General features: G+C 41.0%; 1 protein-coding gene across 11 annotated transcripts in view; it reads left to right on the top strand.

Annotated features, from left to right (window-relative positions):
• The window catches only part of Atp9b (ATPase phospholipid transporting 9B), a 193,380-nt gene that overhangs the window by 39,741 nt on the left and 128,595 nt on the right, over positions 1–25,044 (top strand). For all 11 annotated transcript variants that reach the window (XR_015642132.1, NM_001106130.1, XM_087592286.1 and 8 more), the window contains 3 exon segments: positions 6,087–6,195; positions 11,382–11,440; positions 18,567–18,618. Coding sequence is in view for 4 of the 11 variants with exons in the window: in NM_001106130.1 (NP_001099600.1) it covers positions 6,087–6,195; positions 11,382–11,440; positions 18,567–18,618 (220 nt within the window). In the remaining 7 variants the exon portion in view is untranslated.

Below are 25,044 nucleotides of genomic sequence, written 5' to 3'. Positions count from 1 at the left end.
ACTGAGCCATCACTCAGCTGGATTTAGCTCTCTGATGTACTTCTGGTGCTTCCAAGTGAATTTTGAGATTATTTTCTCTTATCTGTGGAGAATAATGTTCATTGTACTGAGTCTATAGATTGCTTTTGGCAAGATGATCATTTTTACAAAATCGATTCTCCCAAATCAGATTTTAAAACTCATTTTTTTTTTTTTTTTTTGTGAGTGTCTACATTAGATTTGTTGGTGGAAAATGTGCTAGGAACCTTATCATCCAGACATACCAATACCACATACATTGTTAGTGAGGGGTGGGTTTATTCTTATTCTTTTTTGATTCTGAATATCTTTATCTGTACATTAAAGGTAAAGGGGACATAGATCAGGCTTATCTATGACATTTACTAGAGGCAACTCATTTAGAGAACTTGGAGGATGGGCTGACACATGATAAGGCCTTGAAGAAAAGCCAGTGCTGTTGAGACACATGATTGCCCTCTTTATGAGGAAGACTGCAACCCCTTCCTCTCACCCCCAAAGGAAGAAAGAAAGAGAAAGAAAAAGAAAGGCAACAGGCAGGCAGGCCATTGTGACCCAGCCAGTGTCCAGGTTTGTTGGCAGGCTCATGCTGCTGTTTCAGGGTGACCTTATTTCCTAATAGCTGTTGAGTGTGTGCTTTAGGCTTTCATAGGAAACGGTCCTGAAGCCAGCATCTCTGCCTGGTCTCAGTAGAGAATGGGAAAGAGGGAAGACCCAGCTACTCTTCTGTTGACTTGTTTCTCTAGATCTCTCATCCTTGGTTAGTCTGTCATGATCAACCCAGGACTCAGAACAGACACATGGAGAGGCACATTGATTGGAGACCCTTGGGAGCGAGGAAGGAGACAGTGGAACCTGCCCATGTTTTGTAGCATCATTTCTGCCCGTGGCAGGCATGAGGTATTTGTAAGGCTCCCTGGCTAACCTCACTGCTAGATATGAAATACCGATTGATGCTCTTGGCTTTTGCTGACCCATACGTTACTCAGTTCACCCTTCTTTTAGAACTGTGTTATGAAGCACAGTTCCAGCATTCCTTGCCTATGACAGGTTCACTCTCCTCTTTGATTCTTGTTTTCAGAAATTGGCCCTGCCCTCCTAATCCCACTCCTTTAACAATCCTCCATTAGAAGGCCACTGACTTCAGTTTTTAGAAGCACTGGGAAGTAGCACGTTTTGTTTTTCTTCTAGTTTATAATTATGATTCACTTGTTAAAATTAGAGTAAATTTTGTTGTCTTTAAGACAGAGATTTAGAAGTTTGAAAGAGTCACCTGGGAAATTCAGACCCATGCTGGGAACCTGCTGTGTGGAGATCAAAAGTAGCAGAATGCACTTTGGGTAGGACCTGAGCAAGGCTACCGTGTAGAACCTTTTCAGGTGACTTTAATATGTCCTCCTTTAAAGTACTGTCTACAGTGTGAGATATGTGCTTTTATCCTGCTGCCTTTCAAAGTGAGCCAGCTATGAGTAGAACTCCAAGAAATCACCCTATACCATGGCCTGTGTATTCACAGGTACATGATAGTGAATGTTGCCCTACCTGGGAATAGCTGCACAGAAGTGCATTCTCCGGATTCAGAGATGTGTAAAGTTCATGTTATACACATGTAACTGTGAATGAGCATAGATGTCCTTGCTGTGGTATTGTCCCACCATCCGTAATATGCTAAAATAATACTGGTATGTGCTAACCACTGATGTCATTGAATTAAAAAAATTCATTTTCATATATACTGGGATTCCTGATTCTTTCCCCTTTGGGATACTGTTCTAGATTAAGTGTGTGTTGGGGTGGGGTGGGGGGTGGGGGGGCTCTATTGGAGTAAATAAGAAAAATTTTTAGACAAAAATCTCATACCATTTCCCATACCAGAATCACATGATAAAACTCATTTTATAGTCCAGGCTGTCCCCAGGATCCTGGCAATTGTCCTGCTTCAACATTCTGAGTATTGAGAGTACAAGCATAAGCTGCCAATCCTTCAGCAATTTTCTTAAAGTTGTTTTTTTCTTCTTTGGTTGGGAGGAGCAGGTTATTCTGTTCCTTTGGTGGTTCATACTTTTTGTTGCTCTAGGCCTAATGAAGTTATGAACCCAGGCTTCTTGTCTCTCATAGGTTCATTAGTGTTTCCTTTTCTTTCTCTGCCATGGAGGTGTCATGGTAGCATGCAAGGTGACCTTGTTTCTAAAATTTTGTATTTCACATAATTCACATGAGTTGTTCCTGTTATTTTTCCTAGGCACTTCCTTTTTAAGTGTGAGATCGCACACTTAACAGTGTTGAAGTAAAATGAACAGGGTAGCAAGATAAGCAACCAAAGACATTTAGATTTAATTATTTTTCATATTACCCAGACGACATTCTGAACAAAACAGTTTAAGGAAGGCAGGGACTGACATGGCTCACGGTTTGAGGGTACAGACATCATGGCAGGGAGTTCATGTAGCAGGAACTCAAGGGGGTTGTTCTCTTCATTCCATATTCAGGAGTCAGAGAGGAACGCTCAGCCTCTAATACAGCCCTCAGAAGCACACTGCCTTCTTCAGATCCATACCCAGAGGACTTTTGATTCTAGAGCCTGTCATTTTACCTGCCATTGTTAACCATTGCAGCCGTCCGATTCTGTATACAGAAGGCATCCTTGTGTATGTAGGAAGAATCCAAGGAGCCCGTGCACAGAGGAATATGGGAATGAAAAGAGAGTTAGCAAGGATATGGAATACAAGATGTGAAAACCATTTGTATTTTTATATATTAGCTATAACCATCTGAAGTGAAATTAGGATAGCACCTTCACTTGGAATAATATCAAAAAGAAGAGTTATTTAGGACAAACTTAGTGAAGATGTGAAAGTACTGAAAACTACAAACATGGAGATTTGGCTGAATGCACAGTGAGTCCAGACTGTGGACCAGTGTTATGGTGGCAGCATCCTTCCAGTAGACTGTGGGTGTAATCCATGTTCTATCAAAAATCCCATGTGGCTTCCTTCCTCTTTTTTTTTTTGACCCAATTGGTAAGATATAATTGCCCACTTAAACATATAAAGCCCGGTACCATCCATCCCTTGAGAACATTAATAACAACCTGTAAATACATAGAGCAGAATCTTAACATCACCTGCCATGGCTTCTCTGGCTTCCTTCCTCTTGTCTCCTTCTCCTACTTCCCTCTAGAAAATTACTAGCTGATTGTAAGAATTGTTTTGAAAATGCCAGGGACTCAGAGTAGCCAGTGTATCCTAAAATGTAAATACAAATGGGAAACTGTCATAGTCTGATAGACAGGAGCTACTAATGTAAAGTAATCAATCGTATAGACGAGAGAATATGATTGGCAGTCCAGAAATAAGCCTTTGTATCTACGGCTAGTTGGTTTCCAGTATAAGAACTCACTGATGGTGGAAGAGTGGTCTTATCAGAATTAGTAGCAGAACAATGGGAAAGCCGCACAGACAGCAAAGATAAATTCTCTCATGACACAGGCTGACCAGGCTGGACAGGTGTGTTGAGGGCAGGCAGGCAGGCAGGCAGGCAGGCAGGCAGGCAGGCAGGCAGGCAGGCAGGCAGGCAGGCAGGTGCAGTTGGAGAAAGCAGCAGCACTGCTTTTGGGGATGGCAGTGGGGTTTGTGGGTGGCTGTGCCAGTGTGGCCCACAACGTGCAGATAAGAAAGCTTCAGCAGTACAGCAGACAGGGACCTAAGGTCAAGGGGATATTGAACAGTGGTCAGCACAGAAGTTTGTACTGTGTATTCAGCTGAATACCTTGCCCCAGACTGAATTGTAACCAGTGTGCTGTAAAGAATACTCCCCATTAATTCCTGATTGGTCAGTAAGTGGCTGGGGCTTATGACTGGGCAAAAAGGATAGGAAGGCCGGGCTTAGAACCAAGTGAGGGGTCTGGAGAGATCTCATAGGGAGGAGAGAGAAATGTGAGAGAGAGGAGGCTGCCATCAGACAGGGTAGACCCAGAGCACATAGCCAAAAGATCACCCTGAGCACAGCCTGATGGAGTGCCAGCAGCCCAGGAGACACCGGATTGGCAACTGACTAACATTTGTGTGGGTTTTAACAGGTTGATGGCTCAAAACCTGCCCAGTAGTGCCTGCAGCTTATTAATAAACTGTAGTGTTCCTGCTTCGTTATTCAGGATCTATACAACCAAGAGTGGGGTAGAAGCCCTTAGTCCACTAGGGATAAAGGGACTGTAGCAACTCTCCACGAGACGCTCATTTCATACCATCAGTCAGGTCAGTCCACACACTGCTGTATGGCAGTTTGAGTTCAACTGTGGGGAGTCAGGCAATAGCGGGGGTGTGAGACGGTTTCAGTGATAATACACTAAAGAGGTTACTCCTCACTGTTTTTATGGCTAGACAGCTGTTAAGCCTGGATGTCATAGGGCCATTGAAATGTAACAAGTTTACAATTAGGAAGAATACATGGGTTTGTAGCTACAGTGAGGTAACTGGGGATGAGGGACATAAGACTGTCAGATTAATTTAGACAGTCTCTGTCTGTCTGTCTGTCTGTCTGTCTGTCTCTGTCTGTCTCCCTGTCTCCCTCTCTCTCTCTCTCTCTCTCTCTCTCTCTCTCTCTCTCTCCCCCCCCCCTCTCTCTGTGTTCCAGAGGACAGTCTTGAATGTCATTCCTCAGGTGTTGCACACCTTCCATATGAGCCTTTCATTGGCCTGGAACTCTCCAAGTAGGTTAGATTAAATAGAAAGCAAGCCCTAGAGATCTCAGTGCTGGGATTACAAGCACTTGCCTTGTGTTAAAATGTGGGTTACAGAGGTCAAATTCACATTGTCAGGATTGTGTAGTAAGCACTTTACCTGCTGAGTCTATCTTCCTAGGCTGTCTTGGACGACTGTACTGTACGAGTCTTTTAGTTGCATATGTATTTGTTCACCACTAGCTTGGCTGTTGCCCATGGAGGCCAGAAGAGGGCATTGTATCTCTTGTAACTGGAGTTAAAAGTGGTTGTGAGCTGCCCTGTGGGGAAAAATCTAAGGAATCCGTACACAGAGGAACGTTGGAATGGAAGAGTGAGCTAGTAAGGCTGTAGGATACAAGATAACAAAACCATTTGTGTTCTCATATTGTAGTCCTAACCTCCTCTGGAGGAGTTGCCAGTGCTCCTAACTGCTGAGCCATCTCTCCACCCCATCCACTCCTTGCCCTGACATTTTAAGTTGTGTTTATACACAGTGCTTTGTAACAGGGTATTTAGAGAAATGCTTTGTCAATGGCTGTAGGGCCTATTCTTTCCAGTGACCTCTTTAATACAACCCTTTGGTTTTATGCAGGAAACACTGGAATAAACAATTACTACCCTCTGAGTGGAATTCATTCAGTGCTCTGTTTACAATGTGCTGAATCTAAGTCATCAGAACAAGACTATGGCTGTTGAAGAAGGATCTTTGCTTTATCATGGGCAAAGTGACCTGAATACCACTCTTTTTCCACTTATTTATTTACTTACTTACTTATTGATATGTTAGAATCTCACTTTATAGATTAGGCTGGTCTTGAACTCACTATGTAGCTAGTCCATGTTGGCCGCACATTCTTGATAGGACCCCAGCTTCACTAGCACTAGAGTTATAGGGGTAAGCCACTCTGCCCATCTTGGAAGAATTTCCCTGTAGCTTATCAGGAAATGCATATGTAGCCTTTAAAAATGACAGATACTATCTGCGTCAGGTTTCACAGTAGATTATAAGTGTGTTGAAGCTTCGTTTAGATAGCATGCAAGCTACCAGTTGACAGTTTACTTAAAAAGCAAAATGAAATCGTTCTCATCTCTACAGTCCAGTCGGTATAACAGTGTGTGAGCTGTCTCCTTCGTCTGAGGGTTGTCTAACTGGGTGTGAGCTGTCTCCTTAGTCTGAGGGTTGTCAGGTTTTACTACACATTGTATGCATTTTTATAGTTTTTATTTTCATGTATTTTGTGTTTCAGGGAGGAGTAATATAAATTGAAGGGGGAAGTAAGACTAAATAATAAAGCATTTTCCTCTGCTTTATTTGTTCTGCTTTCTAAAATACTTTTTTGTTTTATAGGGATTTGTCATGGCCGTTACTATTGCACGTGAAGCAATTGATGAATTTCGACGTTTTCAGCGAGACAAGGAAATGAATTCACAGTTATATAGCAAGCTTACAGTAAGAGGTTAGCAAGAGACTTGATTTTTCTAGCATTTGCTTAGCAGAAGCATGTTAGAGCTAACACAGAAAGGGAAGCATGTTCATCCTGTTCTTGAAAGCACACACAATTGTATATGGCTCCGATTTCTTACTGTACATAGTGCTAGAATCTCAGTTAGATTGATCTTTTGCCATGTATGTTTGTATGTATATGCATAAGTATAGTTTCATGTTATATACAAACACACATGTATGTATACATTGACATAAAGCTATGTGAAGTGCTGTTAGAATGCTGTAATAGATTTAAAGGAAACCCAGCTGCACGTGTCCTGTGATGCACAGTAACACTGTGAAGGGTGTCTTACTGTTCATCACACCCATAAAGGTCAGTTACCATGGCGTTAAGCCTCTGAAGTCAGTGCTGTCATTGGATGTGGCCAGAGGTGCATACCTAGCGCTCCTTGCCCCATTCGGGCATTAGCTCCCCTCCTAACAAATGCTTACAGAGCTCATTTTCCTCACTGTTTAGTGTGTAGTTGACAAAGGAGCAGTTTCTCAGGAAGAGAATGGGGCAGCCTGTTACAGGCTCTGTGACAGTAGAAGAACAGGATTGAACAGGATGGGGCACACTGAACTCTAAAATGTGACTTTCCTGGAAAGAAACAAAACAAAACCAAAGTTCATTGGGCTCCTTCTTCACTTTTGTCTCCTTTTCTTCCACCAAAGACCTGGGTGACATGCTTGATTTTGTAATCTAGCAGGTAGGCTTCTTATTTCATAGTTCTGTGACTGGTGCTGTGTTCTCTGTGATTTAGTCTCTCACTGTTTTCTCCACGACTTAACCTCACATATGTTCAGGCATTTATTCTCATATTCCCTCTCCCTCTCCCTCTCCCTCTCCCTCTCCCTCTCCCTCTCCCTCTCCCTCTCCCTCTCCCTCTCCCTCTCCCTCTCCCTCTCCCCCTCCCCTCCCTCTCCCTCTCCCTCTCCCTCTCCCCCTTCTGTCTCCATTCACTCATTCATTTATTTTCTCTTTTCCTGTCCCTCTCTCCTTTTCTCTTCCTTCTTTGTCTCTCTCTTCCTCCCTTCCCTGTCTTCCTGTCTCCCTTTCTCCTCTCCATCTCTCTCTCCTCTTCATCTCTCTCCCCATCTATCTTTCTTTCTCTTTTTCTGTTCCCTTTCCCTCCCTTCCTCTTCCCCTCCCCCTTCTTCAAATTACAATTTACCTATAGGTGATGAAGCATGGAAGGAGTGGCCTCTCAGAATTGAGTTAAGTGGTATTTATGAAATAGAAAAGGGTACTTAAAGTGTACTGTAAGTGGTAGTATGGTCTATGGGTGATATTTTGGGTCCTCTGACATTGAAAGGGCACTCAGCAGACATCTCTGTAGGACAAAGTAAAATGGTTTAACACATCAGCCTTGAAGCTCTAGAAAGCAGCCTGGGCAGCATTAGTGACCTAGCCTATCTGCCTTTCAGAAGTGTGGCCTCCAGCAAAGTTAGTGGGGAGAATTCTTGCCTTCCAGAACTATGATTTCTCATTTAGTTCAAATCAGGTAGCCAAGGAAGACTATATCATCCCACAGCCAGAGAAATAGAAGGCATCAACGGTTGGCTAGGGTGAATGAGACTGGCCAGCCTGTGTGCTGTTTGCTAATTATCAAGTTGGAATTCTGTCCTCCCATGGATAACTGAACACACAAATCTTCATTCGTTTGTTTGTTTGTTTGTTTGTTTGTTTGTTTGTTGTGAGACAGGGTTTTATTATGTAGACTAGATGATCTAGAACTTGCTGTATAGACAATACTGGCCTTGAACTCACAGTGATAAGCCTTCCTCTGCCTTCCAAGTTTTAGAAATAAAGACATAGACTACCACGAGGCCAGAAGTCTTCATTTTTTTGATAGTAACATTCTCAGTTGTAAGAAAGCTTCTGAGCTATAAAAGATGTATATTTAGAATTGAAAATAATTTTTCCAGACAGGGTAAATACCATGTAGCCCAGGGTCCCCTTCACCCCAGGCATGCACTATGCTGCTATAAGACCTTTTGTACATCATCTTTGGGTTTTAGGACATAGGTCCTATCCTTTGGTTTGGCTTAGGTGCCTGCTCTTTCCTGGTGTTTTCTTGCTACTGTTTTGGTAATATAGGGAATTGGACCCAGGCTCTGTGTACAGGCTCTACCACTGAGCTATACTATCAGTCTGATTTAAACTTTGAGGCAGGGTCTGCTCTAACTCTCTTCACATCCACTCTTCCACTAGCATCTCAGAGCCTTGTGTTCTGCTCATGTTATGGCTTTCTGTCATTCTAGCCACTTTCCAATATCACATCCGACCTTTTAGATTGTTGATGTTTGTCATATGTCTAAGATAGGTCCCTAGGCCAGGGCTGGAGCAGGGGAAGCGCTGCATTATGTCTTCATAGCCCACTTGGGCTTTGTCGCACTTCCCTCTTAACAACTGATAAAAGCCAACTGTGCTCTACCCAACCCTGTGGGCTGATGTCCCGTGACCAGCGTGTGCACAACCCTGTGGGCTGATGTCCCGTGACCAGCGTCTGCACAACCCTGTGGGCTGATGTCCCGTGACCAGCGTCTGCACAACCCTGTGGGCTGATGTCCCGTGACCAGCGTCTGCACAACCCTGTGGGCTGATGTCCCGTGACCAGCGTCTGCACAACCCTGTGGGGTTTCAGTATGCAGTTGTCACCTCTCATGAGTACCTGGCTCTTCCCAGATTTTGGCCATTCTGAGTAAAACTTCTATGGATGTTTTCATTTACGTTTCAGTTTCTGTAGGAGAAATTGTTTGTTTGTAGGTGAAGCAGGCCTGTCACAATACGCCATCATATTCTGAAGTTTAATGGCTACTCAGATACATATATAGCATTTTAAAGTTAGGCATTTAAGCATTAGAGATGTGTAAAAAAATAGGACTGGTGTTGATTGAGCTACTACTACAAGGTTACAGAGACCCTGTTGCTTTGTGCTTAAGAGTTCTGGGATAGAGGGCTTTACTAATGGGACAAGTGCCAGAAGTGTGTCAGAGTGAGCAAGGACTAGTATGCCGTTGTCAGATGTGAGTTGTAGGCGGATACAGAGAGTAGGAGAGTTCATTAAGGAAAGACAGAAAACTGAGTTGTCATTGTACAAATCTTAAATATCTTTACAGAATTGTTAAATATTGGAAGTTTTGGTATGGAGATAAACCTAATCTTTAGGTTTTTCATTGAGTTCCCTTGGAGTTCCAGTTGAACTAGAGAAATTACAGTGGAGGCTATTTTATGCTATGTTCTGCATACAAAATTTAAAAATAAGGACTGGCATTGAAAGACTGGGTCTGTTTGCAAGGAACATCAGAGGGAGGACAAAGTCTTGGTTCCTGGGGTTAAGCCACAGCGATACTTTTCTTCCGGCAGGGCCCACTTAGCCATTCTGCCTCTTCAGGACAGTGGCAGGTCCTGAAGATGCTATCCTCAGTAGACAGGTTGTGCAGAGTCCCAAGGTCTGCTCAGGGCCGAGGGTTCCCTGCAGAGACTAGAGTGAGGCTACTGAGGCTGTGCAGTGACAAGAGCAAGCGGCCTCTCGAGTGTGAGGTTAAACTGTTCAGGAAATCAGGTGCTGTTAAAACAGTGTACCAAGTCTTGAAAGTGTGAAAAGGGAACTTTAACTGCAGAGAGTTTGGGGCAGATGCTGTATGGACTGGTGTTTAGACCTCTCTAGTTTGGTTTTTAAAGGTTAGCCTTTCCCTTATCTCATACTTATCTCAAACCTCTGTGGTCAAGTGGACCTCCTGCCTCAGTGTTGTTCCCCGCAGCGTGATGACCACAGTAGATCTATACCACTGTGACCAGTTTAGCCTTCTGATTCATAGTGTAGGATTATTAATGTCTGAGAAGTCTTGACACCTTACTGTAGATTTTCCCTTGACCATGTAATTATGACTCCACAGAAGTGAAGAGCAGTCAGTGCAGCAGGCAGCAGTGACCGTGTGTGGCCTTTATCATGTCTGTTACCATGCAGTAAAGTAACCGACCTTTTGGGGGATTTTAGGGCTTTATAAAAGAATAAAAATGGGGTGTCTCCTGTATTTTAAAATGTTTTTGACATTTTAGTATATTACATAATTTAATTACAGTTTTTTTTTTAATGAGTGTATTAATCCAGATACAAAAAGGCAGAAGGCGGCAAAGTGAATTGGCTGGCTAGGAGAAAAAGTGGAATTGAAAGACAGCACAGGGATTCTGTAGAGAGGGGCCAAGAAGTCAATGGCAATCTTTACTCTCTCATACTATAAGGCTTTGTGAGAAATTGTGAGGAGTGAAGTTCAGTATAAAACCTGGTTGTTTTGGTAAAGCTCTGACTCTGGCTAGACAAGAGGGAAGTGAATGTAAAAGTTGCAGTCAAACCTGTTAGTCTGATACAGATTAAACTATGGAAACAGATTCACTTGGTGGTCCCTTGTCCTAAAATGCAGAGGGAGGCTAAGATGGGAGGAGGGAGTGATTTGATTAAGTTTTCATATTATCTGCTTGACATCATTTTGTAGATAATATTTATAGCTACGTAAGTATAATATATGCACCTTTATAAATAGCTATTTCATGTGTGTATATAGATATTAAGGATTTACTCACTATGTACATAGAAAAATTACTTGGAGCAGTAAAACTATCAGTTTTCAGTTCTGTCATACTCGTGACAACAGTGCTCATGGGTGATGACTTCATTCATGGATTCCTTTACCCGTTCTGTGTGTCCTTGTCAGTCAGTGTGACTCACAGTCCTAAGGACTTGTGCATCTCCATGGCACTCAGCTTCAGACACCAGATTATTTTATTTCTCAACGTTCCTGATCACTGCCTACTTTACTGAGAACTGAAACACTAAAAAACCACATGGCGAGCCTTCCATGTGTAATCCTTACTAAATTACCACAAGAAAACCCTTGCTCTGTTGTTATTATTATTAATCGGTAGTTATTTATGTGTGTTTGGTAGTTTACTAATAAGTTTAATTATGTATGACTATGTATATCCAAAATGTAACTTGAAAATATGAGGAGAGATTTCTGCTTTTAATTTTTTAATTTTTATTTATTTATTGTTTTTTCCTAAAAATGTTTTAAAATCATTACTTATTAATAGTTACTCTCTGGTACACTTTTGTTTGCCTGGGTTGATTGTACTTTTTTTTTTTTTTTAAGGTAAAGTTCAAGTTAAGAGTTCAGACATACAAGTTGGAGACCTCATCATAGTGGAAAAGGTTGATGTGATTTTTAATATATTTTAGATCTATATGTACAACAGTCATTAAAATTAGCCTAATTACAAGTAATGTTGACTTCAAATGAACTATTGAGTTAGTTATTTTAATTCTTAATGTGTTTGTGTAAGATTTGATGTATTTTAATTACAATTAGATATTTATATTATTCTATTTTGCTACCTTATATTTCAATGTCTGTAGGTAAAGCCATACTTTTAAAAGTCAGACCTATGTTAATTGTTTAGTGTATCTCATTTGACCTCAGAATTGTGTTCAAAATGTTAATAATTCTACATTAGTGTTCAGAATTTACTTGTCCAGATGGTTATATACAATTATTGACTCCAAATCTTATGGTTTAAATTTTAAAGAGAGAATGAGTGAAAGTTAAGGAGCACTAGAAAATAGTTTAGGCCATGATGAGAAGAAGCCCTGTTCTAAAAAGAGGTCATGAGGCATGGAGACAGTCAGGCTTGCTGTGGTCTGGACAGTGAATGGATGGGGAGTATACAGGCGAGGGTTTTCCTCTGGAATGCTGTCCTTGTCTCATCCTCTGACATGTAAGGGCCCATACATATATGTGTCTCTCTCTGTAAGAGATTCTTCCTGGTGTGCTGTCTCTGCCTCATTCTGTTCTGTGTAAGCACCATGCACACCACCCAGGTACATGATGTCAGTGCTGTGGACATATCTTCTCTGAGAATATTCTTACTTTATGATCTGAATTCTCATGAAATTCCTTGTTGACTTTTAAAAGTCTCCAAGATAGATTCCCACTTGGGCTGATAGAACTGTTCAGTTTGCTATTGGCTGGCAGCTTCTCTGCCTGGATTCATGGTATCTTCTTCACATAGAAATGATCTTCTTGTTACTTTATTCTGTATACAGGGGATGTGGTGTGATTTTCTAAAGTGGAGCAGTGCTTAGCATGCAGACTACTGAAACAGACATCTGTAGTGTTTCCGTGTATAAATGCCAGAAAGTCCTAGCCTTGTATCCATCATGGTTTTCAAAGTTTTCTCCTCTGTTTTTGTCTTTGCACATTTCTGAAGGGTAGATTCTGACCAAGTGCATGACTTAGTAGATCTTAATTTTGTTAAGGTGTTTCTTTCTGTCATAGGCTGTATTCTTTCTGTATTGATTAATATGCAATTTCATCTTTTGCCTTGTATGTTGATAATGGGTAGTGAACTATGGGCCTCCTTTCTGCCGAGAATGCGTTCTACCGCTGAGCTTTTGTTATACTGTATATGACATCTGAAGAGGGAAGGAAGTTGTGACAAGTAAGGGAACCAGCCGAAAGTGTGCTGACTGTACAGACGTAGGCCTGGTGGGGAAGTGTAAGCTATTTTATGTTTATGAGCAGAATAAGTACAATATTTCTATGTCATGCCTTTTGTTAAATATTGTGTCTTAGGACTAGGGATGTGGCATTTGTATACAACACTTTGCTTGGAACTTGTAGTACCACACTTCACCACCACCCACACCCACTGCTAACACCACCACCAAAAAATAGCTTAAGGCTTAGTCCATACACAAATTTAAGGTCATAGTATGAATTCCCTTTGCTGTTTAATTCTAATTACTTGATTTAAGTATTTTCTTATACTAATGGCCTAGCAGCACATTTTTCTTTGTAATTCAGAATGTCTGGTGCTGTTACTAACACGGAATCTGCTGCTTTATGTACTTGCAGAATGAATTAGCTTAGCACTGGGGACCTTCCCTGCACATGCTGGGTAGCCACTGCTCCACCTTAGACTTCGTCAGAGTATCGTGGCCTGTGTTGCTTTGGTGACAGTATTGAGCAGCACAGCCATCCCCACAATTCCCTTCAGTGAATTAACTCATAGCCTGACATATTGCAGTGTATGTGTTTTGGGTGGAAACTGGAAGTTCTAACTTTTCTTCTAAGTTATGCCCTAATATTAAAGGTGTAACTTTCTAGGGAAACCATTTACAAGAGTTTTCTGGTTTTGTTTTTTCTAACCTGCCCCAAAGGAAGCCATCTTTGTTAAAACAAATAAGCATGGTACGAATGCAACTTTGTAAACGTGCAGAACGCCGCAGTGTTTTGATTGTTTTAGACTTGATATAACTGAGATAAAGACACAAACTATTTGTGTAAGCAAAACAATCCCATGTACCCAGAGTCGAAAATACCTTTATTTAGATGAAGAAAAAAAGCCATAGTTTGCTGTCTTTACACATATCAAGTTAGTCACCTGTGTAGAGGCAAAGTCACTCAGAAGTTACATGCATGTATGTGACATATATTCAGTCCCTGAAGATCTGGGGTTTAGGAAAAAGGCTTAGAACACTCCCAGCAGGCAGGACTGAGAGTGGAGTTGATAATGTTCCTTTACTAGTCTTCAGAACTAGCTTAAGGAAGAAGAACAATTGTTTTTTCCAGAAGCAAGAAGAAAAACACATTTTTTCTTCATTTTCTATTATACTTCAATTTGATGAGTTAGTATATGGTGTATATCATAGTGCCCAGAACAGAACGGTGTATGATAGAAAGTCTATGAGTAGAAGAAGCATCCTGGGATACTTTAAGGCAGCAAAGATGGATTCCTGAAAAGGATCCAGATGACACACTCTGGAGGACAAGATGAGAGCCAGTGGGCACTAGTGAAATTAATGAAAGTGCTTCATTATTTTCATGTCAGTTCTCTAAACACAGCAATCAAGACATGAGCTTTCTGTCATTGACCAGCAAAGTACCTCAACTTCACTACTTGAGCTGGGTGAAGAAAATATGTAGAAAAATATACCGTATAAAATTAATTAAACAAAGGTATATGGAATAGGGGGTTGCTTTGTTGGTGTCAAGGAAAATGTCCAGTAGAATAATGAAAAGTAAAAGCAACCAAGAAGTTGCATTAGTAATGTAGAGCATTTGAAAAGGAAACATCCAGGTAGAGGTTTATTCCTGGGCCTTTAAAGAGGATCTGACGTTTGTTTTGTGTAGAAACATTTGTCAGAAAATAGGGTAGAGCACACACTTTTGTCTTATAAGTCCAAAATTTTTGGTGTTCTAACACCAAAGGGAGGATAGTCACAGCAAAAGACAACCTTGAAAAAGCATTTTCCAGTTGCAGCCAATCTTACAGGTCTTGTCAAAGCCACAGGAAGATTCTGTCCCTTCTTCCACCATCTTTCCCCCTCCTTTCTCTCTTCTTTCTCCTTCCTCCCCATTCTTTTCCTGTCCTCTTTTTCTCCCTTTTCTCCCTCCATCCTTCTCTTTTTTCAGTTAAAAAAAAAAAACCAATTTGGAAAGGTTCTGTAACAGCCAAGGCAGTCCTGACAAGCACAGACAGTGGGAAGACTCCTGCCATGCCAAGACCTGTGTTCCACCACTACATTAATCAGTGCAAGTAGGAGAGAGATGGAAACCACGCTCATGAAACCTTAGGAAGAACCCAGAAATAGGCCCACCCAGATAGGCACAAGTCACTTTTGAAAAAGGTGAAGGGTATAGAAGCAATAGAAATAAAAGGAGACGATGGAAGATTGAAGCAGTGCACCACAGGGAAAGAAGCCCCTGAGCTTACTGTTAGCTGTAACCCTGTGAGGAAAACACCACAGGGGAAATGGTCCGAGTCTAGGCATATAAATGCAGTTCTTAGATTATATACTAAGGAATAATGCGTGCTACAAAAATATAATTTCACCTTATTAAAATTCAAGTGCCTTTTGAAAGAATATAACGAAACTATATCAATAATAAATAAAGAAGAGGTCATGCATTTGAGAGGGATTGAAAGAGAAATTTGAGGCAGAAATTAAAGAGAGAGGGTTATACAAATTATGTAAATACAGTACTTATGTATGAAATGCTAAAAAAAATAATAGTTTAAATGAGATAGATGAGGCCAGCAGGATGGCTCAATAGTAAAGGTAATTATTGACAAGCCAGGGACACACACGGTGGAAGAAGAAAGCCTACTATCGCAAATAAAATAGTAACAGAAAAATACTGCAGTTGTCACTGGGTGCAAACATCTGAGTACTATAAATCTAATAAAGATTGTATAAAATTTCCTAAATCTGAGAAGTAAAAGATTTTCACCTGAGAGAATGGATGGAAGACTTAAGAAAACATTTTACCAAAGAGTTTCAGATGAAAATAAACACCAAAAACCCTTTTCAATAGTTATCAGGAAGATGTATGAACTGGAAGAGGTACTTTCTAAAAATGTTCATGTCACTAAATATTGACATCGCCAAGATGGTACAGTTATTCTGGAAAATCACTTGACAGTTTCTAAAACAAAGACCAAACCAGCCAACAGAAACTCAGTGTGAACAGGCAGTGACCCCACAGTTAACTCCTGGATCTGGGGCTAGAGAGAGGCTGCAGAGATAAAAGAGGCCTGGGGCCAAGCCTGATGACCCGAGTGTGATCCCTGGACCTACTTGCTTGCACTCTGGCCTCACATGAGTGCTATGGCTCATGCATGCATACGCATGTATGCACACATACACAATACATAAGTATTACTCCTGTGTCTTCAACACAAAGAAATATTAATTTATGTTGGTACAGAATCCTCCGCAAGAATATTTGCATTTGCATTCAAGATAGCTATACGTCAGAAGTAGTTGAGCAGTCCTGAGCGGACAACTGGTCTGGGATACTGTGTGTAAGCACATCATGGTACAGCATGGTAAGGAAATACCAAGACTGCATTTAGGAAGTGAATAATCTGAAAACCCCATTTACATTAGCATCCAAAGGATAAAAGACTTAAAACAAATCTAACAGAGGAGCTCCTAAACTCGTAACTTGCAAAGTTTTAAATGTGATTGGAACATGTTAAGGAAATAACCCCCATGGATACATATGTTCCTATTGTCAAGGTAGCAGTACTTCTGAAAATGTCCTATAGATCCATGCTAGGTCACCTTAAAAACCTCAGCTGACTTCTTGGTAGCAATGAGCACTGCTTTAGAGAATGCCGCATAGCAATCCGGGGACCCAGAACAGCTGAAACAATCTTGGGGAGAATTTTGCAAATGTTGCATACTCATGCTTCTCTCTTTCAGATTACAAAGCTACAGTAGTCTTTACACTGGAGACCTAATGGAAGTATAGTGACGAGACTATTAGAAAACCTGGCATTTATGGCTTCTTGGTCCCTGGTAGGTCCAGTGGACTAGCAACGTCTTTGGAGAGCCACCATTCATGCATTCTACCATTGGTGTCTATTTAGGTTGCTCCTTTTACTTCTGTGACATTTGCCATTGTCACTTGTGCACACATGCTGCTACATAAGTACCAGGGAGGAAAATGGATTTTAAGCATGAATATGTTTCCTGTAGACCAAGCAAATGACTGTGGGAAATGCAGTGTTTTTATGTTTGCCGACCTTGGCATTCTTAGCATTTTCAATGTGCCTTTCTGATATGTGTGCTTTAAGTGTGGTTTTAATATAAATACATTTCTCCACTATCTAATAACTCTGTAACTTCTGTTATGGCTTAAGTGTCTTGCTGTAGTGTTTGGGTAAGAGCTTGAGGAAATCTCTTGTGTTTTCTTCTGAGTGGCCCTTCTTTTGCTTGTGAGTTTTCAGGCCTTTCTGTCTTGTGCTCAGCACCCACTGATGTATATGTTGCAGGCTTCAGCTTCTTTCCAGACAGGCATACTTGAATAGAAGTTCGTTGTTTTCGGGAAGTCTAATGTAGTAATCTTTTCATTTAAAGTTAGAAGTTTTGGGTTTTTTTTTTTTCCAAAATAATTTAGTAGTGGTGATATTGGTGATGAAGCTTTTCCTCATAAAAGTCATAATGTCATTTGCTGATGTTTGATCTGCATCAACTTTTCGAATTCTGTTGTTTTGACTTTTAACACTTTAACTGTGATGTGATCCCATTCTTGTGTAGGCATCACCTCCACTCATGCCTGTATCTCCTTTTCTTAGGACTGTTTCTTGTAAGACTGTTTTTCTTATTGCCCACAGGGCTAGTTTTCTCATGAGTCTGGTGTCCTTATGTGAATGGGTCTACTTCTGTATTTTCTTGTTTGGCATTGGCACACTTGGCTGTCTTGGCGTGTCACTGTGCTCTGATGTTCTTTTCCTAGGTTATAGTTACTCCTTGTGCATGTCCTGTTCAATTCTTGGCCGTCACAGTTCCCCAAATGCCTGAGGAAGACATTGTTAATCCTAAAGCCCTTAAACGTTGTTCGTTTTAGCCCCTCACCCCCATGTTTCCATCTCTGGTGGAGTTACTGTGTTCCATGCGCTCATATAGTTTCCTCCTAACGTTTTCCCAGCTTTTCTTGTCAGATAATTATTACTTTCCTTTAAAAATTCTATTTAGTTTTCACTCAGATTTTTTCTTTGACCTGAGGATCTGTAGATCTTATGTAATTACCTTTATTCTTAGTGTTAGAAAGGAACAGCTGTATCTCATGTCTCCTTTTAGCCTAACATGCATTTGTTTCATTATTCATGGATTTGAGAGTAAGGCACTTGTCTATGGTATATATGCTAATTTGTAAAATTATATGAAGTATTATTTTATTTTCCTTTAGGTTGACTTTATTTCTTTAGTATTTTTAATTCATAGAATTATTAATAATAAATGCTTGAATAGTGACTTGTGAAAGTTTAAATATGTCATAGAATTTTTAGTTACATCCTATTCAGCTTCATTAGAGAATAAATAATTCCTCAAATTGTGGACATTTTCTATATTTGCTTATTGTCATTTATTTATTTATCCAAGGTAATGAGTGATCTTACTGCTGGTGTACTCCTTGCTGTTGGCCACGGGTCAGCCATGTCTATTTTCCCGGGCATTTTGGAATGAGTAGAATGCAGTTCCTGTGTGCATACTGTGGTGTGTGTATGGTTAAGATGCTATGGAAATAACAACATCTAACTTTTTCCAGACAAGAGCTGTGTAAATGCCCTGTATATGGCTTGCTTTTATTTTACAAACACCTAAATCGTAAATTAAAATGTTAGTTTTTTATATGAAAATTAGAAATAATAACTATTTCAGTACAATTTTACTTTAAACATTTTAATTGTCTTTGTTAATTATTTCTACTATTTAATGGGATTATGGCAATCTTTATCTTTAATTAGCATATTACTTCTTTTTGCAGAACCAAAGAATTCCATCAGATATGGTATTTCTTAGAACTTCAGAGAAAGCAGGTAATTTTAATTGATTCTTTAGTAGATTTTTTTAGTGTATTGTTTATTTGGTTGGTTGGCTTGTTTTTGTTTTGGACAGGGCATTTCTGTTTAACTGTGTCTGACTTGGAGACAAGCTGGCCTTGAACTCACAGAGGTATGCTTGCCTCTGCTTTCCATGTGCTAGGATAAAAGACAGAGACCACCCTGCTTAGCTTGTTTTTTGTTTTTTGTTTTTTGTTTTTTGTTTTTTCCGTTTTAGGTGAAAGCAAGTTCTCTGCCTACAATTTTTCTTAATATTTTAAAATTGTTTCTAAATGACATTTAACTACTGATATTTTAAAAGATGTCTTAGTATTTATAACTACTTGAAAAGTTATGAGTGAAATTTCATTCATAAAAATTTTGAGACCCTAATTATTTCAATAAGTGTTACTTAACATCTGATTGCTATTTTACATTTCCAGTTTTATTTATTTAGCAAAGTTATTTTCCACTGGTTTTATACACAGAAATATATCAAGGAGTGCATATAGCTCGTTTCTGAATTACTATTTTGATTTGTAAAACTAGCTGTTGTTATTTTCTTTTCTTTTTTTTTCTTTTTTCTATTTTTCGGAGCTGGGGACCGAACCCAGGGCCTCGCGTTTGCTAGGCAAGCGCTCTACCACTGAGCTAAATCCCCAACCCTTATTTTCTTTTCTATCCTTAGCATATATCTTACTTGTAAAGAATGGGGTTGGATTTGGAGTTGATTTGTTAATTTGTCTACGAGTGAGCAGCGTATTTTAAAAATAAGACTTTGATTATGTGTACACGTCTGTGTGTTTGTGCATGTGAGTACAGTGCCTGTGTGCGAGCACAGTGCCTGTGTGCGAGCACAGTGCCTGTGGAGGCTGCAGCTAAAGACAGCCGTGGGCCGTCCCGTGTGGATGCCAGGACTGGAACTCAGATCCTCTCTCCTAGAGCAGGGGCATACTCTTGGCTCTTGACCAGTCTTTCCATCCCGAGGCAGCACACTCTTATGCTAAAGAGCTACTTTCTCTCCAGCACTACAGAGTACTGTGGTTGCTTACCTTGCTGGGTCATTGCCCTCAGGAAAAAATTTATCCATGGTAACCAAAAGACTTGTAAGTTGTTATTTATTTTGTTTTGTTTAGTGTGAGTTTCTGTTTTACTTTATCATTTTCTTTATTACTATTCTTTTATCTTATTTTACAGTCCAGTCGTTATCCCTCTCCCAGTCAGCCCTCCAACAGTTACTCATCCCATCCCCACACCCATCTCCAAGGTGTTCCCACCCTCTACCCCCACCTCACCAGACCTCCCCACTCCTTGAGGCCTCAAGTCTCTTGCGGGTTAGGCCATCTTCTCCCTGTGAGGCCAGACTGGGCAGTCCTCTGCTGTGTATGTGTCAGGGGCTTTGCACCAGTAGGTGCGTGCTGCCTGGTCGATAGCTCAGTGCCTGAGAGATCTCAGGGGTCCTGGTCAGCTGAGACTGCTGGTCTTCCTATGGGGTCACTCTCCTCCTCTCCTTCTTACCTTTCCCTAATTCAACTACAGGGGTCCCCAACTTGACTCCATTGGTCGGGTGTAAGTATCTGTTCTGTTCTTTAGCTGTTGCAGAGATTGGTAGGTGTCAAGTGCTCAAATGACGTTTTCCCTTTACTGTGTCTGGAGACCCCAGCAGTTATCTACTCCCAGTTACTTAACACTAGACGGTGGAGTACTTAGGTTTATCAAGAGAACTTTCCTTTTTAAAACGTTTCTACTTCTGTTTTGCAAGTACCATTTGGCAATATTAGGATAGTTTCCCAAGCATTTCTATCAAACATGTGTCATGTGGCCTCCTGTGTAGCAGTCCAGTGTGCGCTTTGTTCCTGACGTGACACCTTTCCAGTGGCAGCGCTGTGCAGGGCGGGAGTCCTGGAGCGGCCGAGGTGCTGAGGTGAGGGCGTGTATGGAGCTTCCAGCTTCACGTTCTCTTCATTCTGCTTGGCTTCTTTTCCCGTGGTCTAACCTGATCTTTACCTCTCTAGTCATAAAAGCCGTTGGAATTCCATAATGCCTTTGGGTTTTCTGTGAGACCTTTATTTTGATATCAGAGTAGTACTGGCCTTAGCATCCACTAGGGATTATTCTGTCCCATCCTATTTTTTGGAAGAATCTTTGAAGAGTTTTTTCTTTAAATGTTTGGTTCAGTTCATCTGTGAAGTGATTTGGGTCTAGCCTTTGAAGGTCTTTGTTTTTTTTTTTAATTTCTAATCCCTTGCTAAAGTTCTACTCTGATTGTCGTTTTCTTGAATCCATTTTTATGGTGTGTGTGTGTTATGTTTTTTTAACAACTTGTCTGATTTGTGGTATGCTATACTTATTCCCTCAGGATCTTTTCTAAGAGTTTCGTAACAATAGTAGCCATGTCCCATCCTTCCTCCTTCTTTTTCCTTTGTTACTCTGTAAAAGGTTGTCAATGTCATTGATCTGTTGAAAGAACTAACTTTGAGTTTTGATGATTTTCTCAATTGTTTGCCTGTCTTTATTTCATTTATTGGCATCTATCATTGTTTTTGGTTAAGGTTCATTCTGTGCCTGTGGCTTCCTAAGGAAGAAAGTTAGATTGCTGGTTTGGATGTGTTTAATGTGTGTGTTTACAGTCATAAATTTTCATAAAATTTTCACACGGTCATAAATTGCTCTCTTGTGGGTTGTGCTCGTGAGGACACAGTGCTGAGGTTTATGTCTGTACCTCCTACAGTATTCTCTCCAGTCCTTTGTCATTTCACCATTGAAATTACATCTCTGTTTTGTGATTCCTATGTTGCTTCATTCCACATTTGTGAATTTCCCAGGTTTGCTTTTGTCATGATTTCTAGGTGATTGTGCTGTGGTCTCAGTCTGACTCCGCCAACTCTAGGTCACACCTTGGCATAGTGTCTGCGAGCGCTTCATGTGCTGTGCGCAGCTGCAGTCTTCCCTGCTCCTCTGCAGTTGGTCAGCTCTCGTCAGTTTGCAGCGTTGGCCCTCTAACTGTGCTGCTCAGATGAAGGCGAAGCTCGTAGCTGTTTGCAAGTGTACCCCTGTGTTGTGACTGTCACCCTCCTCACATGCTCTTTGTCCTGCTGTCATACTTGCATGGCCCTCGGGTCCTTCTGCATTTCCTTTGCCCGTTGGAGAGCTGTGCAGCAGAGACCCGTAGTTGCTGTTCTGCGACCTAATCGGCCTGTCAGAGCTTTGCTTGATGCTTTCATGGCTCCTGTCTCCACCTCCTGTCCATTCACTTCCCGTCAGAGACTCAATCCCCGTAATTACTGAGGAGGACACAGAAGCCCTCACTCAGCCAGTTTCATCCATGTTTTTCTTTTGTTGAGACCCAGTTTCTTCTTTACCTTGGACCCTGTCTTCCAAGAGGACCTCCCTCACAGGTTGATTGCTCTGCATTCTCCAGCTCCATTTCTTTTTTGCTCTATTCTTTTTTTTTTTTTTTTGCTCTATTCGTTTTTTGTGCCTCTAGGCCTACTCTGACCTTTACTTGTACCCCACTTCCACCGCAGCCCTCCTCTGGGAGCCACTATAGTCAGTTGCTCTCCCATTTGTCTTGAGGGGAAGCCTTGTACTTTTCTACTGCTGTGATAAAGCACCATGGCCAAGGCAGCTTTTAGCAGGAAGAGTTTATTTGGGTTCATACTTTTCCAGGGCAAGTAGTGTCCCATGGTAGGAGGCATGGCAGCAAACGGGTATGGTGGCCGGAGCAGAAGCTGAGGACTTATATCTTGAACAAATTGGGAAGCAAAGAGAGAAAAGGGGCTAAATGAGAAGAGCCTTTGAAACCTCAAAGCCTACCTCTAGTGACAAATGTCCACCAGTAAGGGCAGACTTCCAAAACATCACTATGAAGTGGGAACCAGTGTCTAAATGCATGAGCAGCCTACAGGGTTCCCTGAGGGCCTAAGGGATAACATGAAGGCTGCCTTCGTGGCCTCCTGCATGAGTTTTTCACAAGGCTCTGTTGCAGATGTGCCTACTATGTGCTCTGTATTTTTGTAGGGGGTGAGGGGAGATGATGTGCACATATGTCTTTAATAATCATTGTCTACTGGTAGGAATGCCACGGCTGATAACTTAAAGAATATAATGAAATAGAATTTGGTTAATCTCTGCATTTTGTTAGAGCCTTTAATCCATTTCTATATAGTATAATTATTGAAAAGGTAATATACATCTGTCACTTATAACTAGTATTTTTATTGTCAGTATAGAGAAACAGGGTTTCAAAGGTTTGTTTGTTCCACCATTCCTGTTTGAGAGGTCCAAAAACCTTGGGGATAAAATTTCAATTCCCCTGGAAGCATACTGGGGAATTATGGGGAAGCCCTGACAATGAGCCTTTAGTGCCCTGACTTAGGGGGGCTAAGTCTAGAGCTGAGTCAGCTCTTGGGGCACCTATTGGAGGAGATAAACAAAGCCGTATCAAACTAACATAGCAACCAATAAGAATTATGCTTATGTCATCGCTTTGCCCCTTACCACTCATATTAGGTTTTACCTAACCCGTCTGGAAAATTCCCTTAGCCCTCCATGAAACAGATACAGGCCCCTCAAGTCATTGCCATTTTGATGAATGGTTGACCCCTGCATGTCCTAATTTCTGCAGTTACCTTTGTCTTTGCATACTATTTGAGTCTGGGGTCTTCTTCAGCGACTCTTGGACCCTAACAGTATTGACTTTACCTGCTAGGCTCTATGGCTAGTAGCATATTCAGTGTAATTTGTCAGTGTGGTCGTCTGAATGAAAATTGCCCCACCCGGACCCCCACAGGCTTGTGTGTCTGGATGTTTGGATGCTTGTTCTGCAGTTGACAGAATGTTATGTTTGGAAGACATTGCCTTGTTGAAAGAGATATGTCATTGGGAGTGGGCGTTTGAACTTTGAAAGCCCATGCCTCCTGTCCCTGGTGACCCACACCTTTAATCCCAGTACTGTGGAGGCAGAGGCAGGCAGATCTTTGAGAGGTTGAGGGCTGTATCATCTACAGAACTAGTTACAAGACGGTCATGGCTACACAAAGAAACCCTGTCATTACAAAAACAAAAACAAAAATGAAAAACAACCCAAATAGACAAACAAAAAGCTTATGCCACTCCAGTTAACACCCCTCCCCCCAGCCTTACCCCACCCCACCCCACCCCCGACCCCGACCCCTGACCCCCAGGACATTTCCTGGCTAATATCTCAACATGTAAGTCCTCAGCTATTTCTCCAGCACCATGCTTCCCTGACTGCTGGCACATTTCCTGCCATGATGGTCATGGTCTCACCCTCTCAAACTGTAGGCCAGCTTCGAATTAGCACTTGGTTTATAAGATGCTTTGGCATGGTGTTTTGTCATGGCAGTAGAAAAGTATCTAAGACAGTAAACAAAATATTTGCATTTGAAAGGTACTTTTACACATTATACATTATATTATTAAAGGTTTTTTTGTTTGTTTTTTTTTTTTTGTTTTTTTTGAGGAGGAATCTAAGGGCTGGAGACTGAGAACACCATTTTTAAAAAATTATGCAGTTCCTAATTATTTCCTCATCTTTCACTGCACCTTTGCATGGCCTTGGGACTAAACAGAGGATGAGTGGAGCATTAGCAGATGAGATATTTTGTGTTTACCTCAGATAGGGAGCAGCCCAATTGATGATTCCTTCTCCAGTCTTGCCCTGTGTCCCATGATGCTGTGAAGGTTGCTGTCTGTGGACAAGTGATACTCAGTATTTGGATGGTCATGAATTCACTTGAGAAACTTAATTTCTTTGCTTTAGAAAAAATACACAGTATATATGGTTACTAAATTTGTATTATTTATATAAATAATTTTCTCTGTCTATATATATTTGTATATATAGCATGAGTACTAGTGAATTTGACTTTAGGATCTCTGTGTAGTTGTAGTCTGACTTAACCTATTATGGTCTTTTTACAGACTTCTGTTTGTGAAATTCAAATGAAGAAGTCAGATTGCTTTCTACTGTGCCTTTCTTTTACAAAATGACTAAATAACTTCCAAATTTGATAAAATTTGTGTCATAGTTCCTTCCTTGTGAATTCTCAGTTGCAGAAACTCTGGGGTGATTTACTGCTCTGTGAACTGTAAGTGACGCCAGAATTGAAAGAGAGCAGTTGCGCGCACTTCCAGCTCCTCTTGTTCTAAGCTTACGGCTGCACCTTACCTCCAGATGACCGGCTTCCGATTCAGAGTTACTCCTCTTTGCTTTCCACTATCCCAACTCTTGATTGCAGGTCTTCATTTTGAGATTGTCACTGGGTTTCTGTATACTCACAGGTTTTCTCCAATTATAGCATTCTTGACTATCACTTCTTCCTCTGGATTAGATCTTATTCATACAATTGTATGTCATACTGTCTTGTAGCTCATCTCCCTGGGGTACAGAGGGACATT

Source organism: Rattus norvegicus, chromosome 18, assembly GCF_021556685.1.
Source record: "Rattus norvegicus strain SHRSP/BbbUtx chromosome 18, alternate assembly SHRSP_T2T, whole genome shotgun sequence".
Classification (NCBI taxonomy): domain Eukaryota; kingdom Metazoa; phylum Chordata; class Mammalia; order Rodentia; family Muridae; genus Rattus; species Rattus norvegicus.
The sequence above is the reverse complement of the archived record's forward strand: the minus strand, read 5'-3'. Positions and strand labels throughout refer to the sequence as shown.